Source organism: Cyprinus carpio, chromosome B22 (assembly GCF_018340385.1).
Source record: "Cyprinus carpio isolate SPL01 chromosome B22, ASM1834038v1, whole genome shotgun sequence".
Classification (NCBI taxonomy): Eukaryota; Metazoa; Chordata; class Actinopteri; order Cypriniformes; family Cyprinidae; genus Cyprinus; species Cyprinus carpio.
In genome coordinates, this window is record NC_056618.1 from 3,623,733 (window position 1) to 3,631,673 (window position 7,941).

The 7,941-nt window shown below is 33.0% G+C and overlaps 1 protein-coding gene across 2 annotated transcripts; it reads right to left on the reverse strand.

Annotated features, from left to right (window-relative positions):
• Window positions 1-1,962: 1,962 nt before the first annotated feature.
• LOC109075265 lies at window positions 1,963-6,455 on the reverse strand. 2 transcript variants are annotated; one of them, XM_042749710.1, is made up of 8 exons: window positions 6,333-6,455; window positions 5,331-5,654; window positions 4,554-4,859; window positions 3,526-3,831; window positions 3,017-3,271; window positions 2,433-2,543; window positions 2,299-2,337; window positions 1,963-2,101 (listed from the first exon to the last, which is right to left on the reverse strand). In XM_042749710.1, the coding sequence occupies exons 1-7, from the start codon at window positions 6,373-6,375 to the stop codon at window positions 2,300-2,302; spliced, it is 1,383 nt and encodes a 460-aa protein (XP_042605644.1). In that variant the 5' UTR covers window positions 6,376-6,455; the 3' UTR covers window positions 1,963-2,101; window position 2,299. The 2 variants fall into 2 exon arrangements, with proteins under 2 accessions (XP_042605644.1, XP_042605643.1); XM_042749709.1 differs by having other exon boundaries at window positions 3,017-3,319.
• Window positions 6,456-7,941: the final 1,486 nt, after the last annotated feature.

Consider the following 7,941-nt stretch of genomic DNA (forward strand, 5'->3'; position numbering starts at 1 on the left):
AAAGCAAAAACAAGGATGAAAGAGCGGTAATACCTGATAAAGCACTGGAATTTATCTCTTGTGTATTTAAAATCGATTCCGACGCAGAGTACAGCCAGCGGATCCATCATATTATCATTTATATTATGTATATTATGTAAATAATTCTTATATAGTTCATAAAGATAATTAGCACAATTTTTCTGTTGCACTCTGTATATTTGTAGTTTGTGAATCATTTTCACTGTTTGTATTTTTGCTGCAGAAGACAACTAAATAGCTGTACGTTTGTTGTTGTTCATACTCAGATTGAAAATATACTTATCTGAAAAAAGTCACTTTTTTACTGTTTTGTTATTATATAACACTGATTCCATTTTCTTTACTCCCTAAATGTTTTTTTTTTGTTTGTTTGTTTGTTTGTTTGTTTGTTTTTTTTTGGGGTGGGGGGGTGGGGGGGGGGGCACATCTATATTGTAGTAAACTAAATAGGCCTGTTTTTCCACTGAAAAACGCTTATAACAAATATTGTAATAAATTAGCTATAACTTGCTTGGGGAATGTTATATGTAGGGCAAAATTTTATTTGGAAGTGTAAAACATCCAGATACAACTTACATAACAACTCTAATTGAGTGCACAATTAAAAAAAAATAACAAAAACACTTCAAGTTCTCCTGTTGATAATGATATATGACACTTGATGACTGGACTGGTAGAATAGGGTCTTAAAAAACAAAGAAAAAAATGTTCTAGGTCTTTAAGGGTTAAATAAGGTGTTCCTCTGAGGATTTAGTAAAATAAGAGGATAGATGAGAGGCAAGTCAGATCAGGGGCGAGCCAGACATTATAAACATTCTGGGCTTAGGCCAAATCTATTGGTCCGGGCCACCTTTTTTCTTTCTCTATTTTGGGCAGCTATAGTTCCGAGTCTTCATCATTCTGAAAACAAAACACTTTGATGATATCAAATTTTCACTCTAAAACCTAAAAAGAGGTGAAATTTGTCTGATCTAGCTATTTTAAAAGTTACATAAAATAGGTAGTTTGGCATAGACTTTACTTCTTTTTGACGTAATTTAAAAGATGAAAATAGCCTATATGCAATGACATTCATTCATATAGCCTAAAGTAAGCTTATCAAAAGTAACAATAGGAGATTTTAGATGAATGCTTTTTGATTTTATGGAACAGAAACAAGAACTTAAATAGTTTACAAGAACTCGATCACTTAGGAGTCATTCTTGTCTACAGTACATCTGCTCCGGTGGTGAAATGGTGGACTGATGACAGTCAATCAGTGCAATCTGTGCTGAAACCCTACTGTCAATCAAACTATGGGCATGGGGCATGTTTTTGTGATGTCACACAGACAGGCATCTGAGATTGGGGAAAACATTTAAAGAGATTAAAAAAAAAAAAAAAAAATGCTGGGTGAATTTTTATCATTATAGACACACATTTCAGTTCAAACAACTTGTAAAAGTACATTTAACGTCCGAGGACCCCTTTAACAGTTTTTGGTTCTGGTATTTTCCTATTCTTCTTATTCATATTTGTTTTTAAACTTTTAAAGTTCCAAGATGACTTACAGTAATACAAACTATGATTTGAAGCATAAATTATATGCAGATTACAATTAAAGGCAATGAGGAAAAAAACATGCACGTAATAGAGGCTTTCACACTGGAGGAATTTTTTCATAGTTCCTATAAATGCTGCCAGAAGTACCCACATTTGAGAACAGAGAATGATTTTAGGGAACTCCTTTTAGTGGATTTTAGAACTCCCCTTTTTAGAGACTCTTTTAAGAGAATGTTTATAGAATAAGTTTTTATGGCTAATTAGAGTATGTAATGTACCCTCAGTTTTTGGAACTGAAAGTTGAGGGTTATCTGTTTTACTCTGAGAAAACTTTTCTGATGTATGTCACATAACTTAATTTCTGGAATACCCCCTGAGTTAAAACCTAAAGTTTTTGACACTGACAAACAAATGTTTTGTTCTGAGGTATATGAAGATGGCAAGGTTTGTTAATTTACTTCAAATATAAATTATGTTATAATAGCTGCAAAGTGATCTTGCTGGGATCCCCTCAGATCATGCGACTTCTGTATTTTTCCTGTGTGAAAAAAAAAAAAAATGATTAATAGAATGATGAGATTATTATTTTTTAATTTTAGAGAATATGAGCATATGTGGTATGTGTCTGTGAGAATTTTGTTTTTGATATTTATTTTCCATTAGGATTATTTTGCCAGCACAGTGAAAGGAGACAATTGTGAAATTAAGATCATTAAGGAGAGGTAAGTATCTTACCTCATTGCTGGACAGCCCTTTGTCGGATTCTATTCCATTCTGCACTTAAAAAATAATCAGACACACAATTAAATTCTAATTTTGTAAAATAAAGGTGTTTACTTTTTGCTATAGTATCTGTAGATGATACTTGCCCCTTTTAGAGATTTTGCAATAGATGATGCAACCAAAAGTTAGAATCAGAACACTACCAAAAACCATTGCTGCTATAGAGCCTGGGTGTTCAAGGTCTGATACTGTAGAAGCTAAAGAGAGACAGACATTAATGTGAATATGTCTGATCTGTAAAAAACACAGTGAACTCCAACTATAAATATAATTTTGAGTGTTGAAGACAAATTATAAATGAGCATGCCAGCCTCTAATGTAACTTCACATAAAAATATTAGGGTTTTCTTCTTCACTATTTTCATCTTTTGCATTGCTGTGTGTTAATGTGAATACAAGGCTTATTTTAGTTAGAACTCAAGTAGTATAAAAAGTAGTCAGTTAAATAAAAAGTGTAAAATTATTTTTCTCTTATAATTATTTGATTTTATTTGTAAATAATATTAATAACTATTAATACTATTGTCTTTACATATATTATTTTGCACAAAAAAGTATTGAGAGTATCTTGTAAATATTCTATTAAAATAATTTAGTGCATAGTAAGACAGGCAAATCAAATCACTATTAATAGAAATCACTATTATATTAAAAATCATGAGCTACTCACCAGTGACAAGAACACTGAATCTCTTAAGTAAGGTGTTCCTGCTGCTGCTCATTTCTATGCGATAAGACCCAGCATGTTCAAATCTAGTATCTTTGATGGTGAGAGATCCATTTTCATGATAAAGGATTCTGTCTTTGAATCTCTCATGTGTAGAAAAGACCGGATGTGTTCCATTGATTTTTGATACGAGAGTATCATTACCTCCAAACTTCCACAGCAGCTGACCATACTTCTGTATATCAGTAACACCAGTGTCTAGAGTAAAAGATTCTCCCACTTTCACTGTTATGTATTTCACTACATCTGTTACAGAATCAAGCACATGATATGAATGAAAAACATTAACATATACTTAAGAGATTTTAAATCTAATTAAAAGGCCATTTGTATATTGTCTCAATGACACTATGCTACAGATACAGTTTACACATTTGAAAAGTTAAAATGTAATTTGGTTATTAAAAAATTATCTGCATATAATACTGTAATACATTTAGAAGGTTACTTACTGCAGACATTAACAACGAAACTCTTGTGTACAGTGTGTCTGCTGTTGAAGATGTGTAGATGATAGAATCCAGTGTGTTGATTTGTGATGTTTGTGATGGTCAGAGATCCAGTCTGATTGTCCAGCTTCAGTCTGTGTCTGAATCTACCATCAGGAACATCAAATGTAGAGAAGTTTTGGGCAGCTCTACTGATTTTCGCTATAATGGAGTCGTCATATTCAAACTGTATCTCATCATATATTTTAGTAATATCAGATTCTAGAGTGACTGAATCTCCCTCCATCACTGATACAGACTTCACTGCATCTGAATCACCAAACACAAATAGAGAACAGAACTGTAATATGTAAAGGAGATGAAAGCATTTTCCCCCCATGTTTACCAATAACAAGACTTCTTTACTATCTGACATGATAGAGAACAGAAACAGTTATGTAAAGGACAAATGTTAAATGTAAAAGATTTTTTTTTTTTTTTTTACCAATGTTTACCAATAACAGGACTTCTTTACTATCTGACAGGTTATTAACACATTTTTTGGACACCCACCCTGAGATAAACAAAATGCTTATGTCCTCCAGAGAACGTGCATTGCATGGATGAAATGTATTTTGCAACATGTTCATTCACAAGATGGAACGTACGAAAAGACTAAATGATTTCATGATTCACATACTGTGAAAATGCTGGTTTCTGAAAGGAGATTTATTATCTACAGAATCATTTATATCCATTAAGTAGAAGAAACTTGAAGTGCTGATTTTTTTTTTTTTTTTTTTTTTTATTTTAATGATATGCTGGATTTTTGTCCTTCTGTGTAGGACAGGCAGGGCATTTGCTTGCATTTTACTCATGAAATACTGAAATTCATGTATTATAATTTATTCAGTGCAAAGAATTACTCAGGTTACATCTGGCCCTCATAACGGACAAAAGTAATGAAGACACTTTACATTTAGTTGAGAACTATCTACACTTCAACAGAAGGAACAAATGAACCTGTGATTTTTAATTCTTAAAGTACTCACCAAAAATAGTAATATTGAATCTCTTCTGTATGGTGTGAGTGCTGCTGATCATCTGTAGGTTATAAGTCCCACACTGTTCTGTTCTAATGCTCCTGATTTTGAGAGATCCAGTGTCACGATCCACCTCTAATTTGTTTAAGATTGGCGGAACTTGGTACGTTTTGTTAAATGTACATATCACAGTGTTTCCAAACATCCACTGTATCAGATGATATTTCTGTATTTCAGCAGCATCAGTGTGTAGAATGACATAATCTCCCTTCATTACCGGCACAATCTCAAGCCCATCTCTTTTATCAGACACCACTGGAGGAAATGCAAGAACAGTTACTCAGAGACACTTATCTGTCTAAAAACAGACAAAATTGAGACTGCTACTGATGTACTGTACAATCAAATACCACAGCCAATAAGAAGATCATGTAGGCGGGACTCGCAACGAAACAGAAAAGTACATAATCAAATTCATAAATATTATACCATTTTAGCATTACTGAGATAACAAACAGAGTTTCTAAAACAATCATAGAATAAACTTGTTAATTCATTGTGAGTTGACAGTTTGAACGTTCTTGTTTTCAAGATATATGGCAATGATAATCTCAGGTATTGCTTATACACTTAATTTAATGTTAAAAGGCAGTTGTGGCCTAATGGTTGAGAGTCGGACTTGTAACCCAAAGGTCGCGGTTTCGAGTCTCAGAACTGGAAGGAATTGTAGGTGGGAGTGAATGTGAAATTAAATTATCAGACTGAAAATAACCCTGACATACTCACCACTGACATTGTATAACATGTCTATGTTTTTGCCATGGATGCTTAGTTTGTAAAGTCCAGAATGTTCTGTTCTGATGTTTGTGATGTTGAGATCTCCAATCTGCTGGTTTATGTGCAGTCTGCCTCTGAAACTCTCACCAATAACATCAGTATACACATTTGCTGTATTAGCTACGCTGTTGACTCTAGCTATGAGAATGCTGTTTGGTCCAAACCTCCAGTCTATCACATGCCCTTTCTCTACTTCAGTAAGACTGGTGTGTAGAGTGACAGAATCTCCCTCCATCACTGACACAGACTCACTAACTGTATCACCAAACACACCTGAAATCAAACATTAAACACTGTGCTGTGTTTGCAGACAAGCACAAAGATCTGAAATCAAACATTAAACACTGTGGCTGTGTTTTCATGAAAGCACAGGGTAACACATGGGAAATGCTAACCAATATGATGTAATCGTTAAGTAGATATAGCAAACTAATGAACAACAAAAACAAAGTGTATGGTTCAGTTCTTCATCATTTATTCCCCCTCGAGTTATTCCGTACCTGTATAAATTGCTTTTATTCTGCCGAACACAAAGGAAGATATTTTGAAGAATGTTTGTACCCAGGCAGATCTCGAGTCCTATTCTCCTCCTTAGTAGGAAAGAACTATACTATGGAAGTGAATGGGACCCAAGATCTGTTTAGATATTTACAGTATTCCAAATATCTTTCTTTGTGTTCAGCAGAACAAAGAATTAATGAAGAAAGAATTTTCCTTTATGGGTGAACTATCCCTTTAAATCCATTTTTACTCTTGTTCTGTATATATAACATTATTTGTTCTTCAAGCATATATATATATATATATATGTAGCCTACCACAGCCATTTCAGGTCTTAAAAACTAAATTAAAAAAAAAAAAAAAAATTCTCTTTTTTTTAAATATTAATAGAAATATTATGCTTTTTAAATGAAACCTAATGTGTTGTGCGAATCACATAGACTCTCTTACCGTTCAAGAACAAAAACACAACGAACAAGGAAACATTCTCCATATGGCTGTCGATTTCTTCAAACCGTATTTTAATAAACCTAATCGTTGGTTTATTTTAATCCTCTCTCGTCTGTGTCCTTTCTGATCGTAGCCTACTCGAAACTAGTGTTGAATGAATCGTTTGTTTCAAATCAGTGATTCAGATTCAGAACGTGTGTCAATTTGAAAAAGTCACGAATCTTTCAGTAAAATCAACGAATCTTTGAATCAAAAACGTGGAATCTTTGAAAAAGTCTCTAATGCAAATCAAGAACAAAAAGAATGACGTAATGTTAGATTTCGTGGAGGATTTTTTAATTGAGTAGTTCCCCTGCTGCAGTCCTTGGTTTTGTCTTAGTGAAGAAGAAAAATCACATGAACATTCTGTTGATTATGTATGTTTATTATTATTATTATTATTATTATTATTATTATTATTATTATTTTCTTCTTCTCTCAAATGCTGTCTAACGATTAAGATTATTCGTCTTTCTGGTGTATGTGGACTTAAATTGTTCTATCATTTCTTTGAGCAAAAAAAGCAAACAATTAATTAAAAAAAAAGAAACAATTAAAAAAAAAAAAAAAAAAAAAAAAAAAACAAGTTTTGCCACTGGGGGGGCGATGATTGTCCTCCAGATCCATTTTTTATGGTTTTGTTTTCTGATCATAAAAAAAAAAAAAAAAAAAAAAAAAAAAAAAAAAAAATAAAAAAAAACAATAATAGTACTTTAAAGTCTCTTAATTGGCCTGTACAGCTGAGCCATTTATAGAACAGACAAAACCCTCAAGTTGATAAAAGGATGTATATTATAAATACACTTAATAATTAATTAGATGATTAGTTAAGCATTTGATAGATTATACTTATACACATAAAACCTTTGTAATGGGTTTGTAAAAGTTCGTATGCATATGTTGCGGTGTTTTTGTTGCATTTACACTGTTCCGACCAGGAGTCACCTACGTGGCGTTTCGAAACAGTGAATCATTTTGCGCAGCATTTGGTTCAATTGATTCGAATCTTTTTAAAGCTTCGTTTCCCCCATCACCACATGATTGTACCGACAGAGAACTGTTTGCTGAAAATCACGGAAAGCCTATCGGGTTTATTGCCAACGTAGGCTAAACAAATGCAGTATTATGATCTGAAATGGCTGACTACTGTAAAGAAATTTCTTTCACGGGCTCAGCATTTTTGAGAGGAACACAACTTGACAACTCACACTAGCCAAAAACAAAAACACAAAAAAACACCTTAACATAACACCTGCACTCTATTGCCACCTAGGGGATAAGGGACACCTAACATGTAACAACAATAAATTGTTTATACCATAACTAGCCTACAAAATCCCAAAGTGTTTCTGACTTGTGCGAAAGCTCAATATGGGCACAATTTCAACACACTGTCAAAGTAAAAGACCCTGTATGGAATTAAATAGGCAGATAGTGCATACTTGAAAATATATGACTGGATGATTATTGCTGTTTTGATATGTCTACTCTATATGATTGACCACAGTACTTTTTAACCCTATTTATTCGTGTGTATAACTTTTAAATTCTTAAACAATCCTGTCAGAAG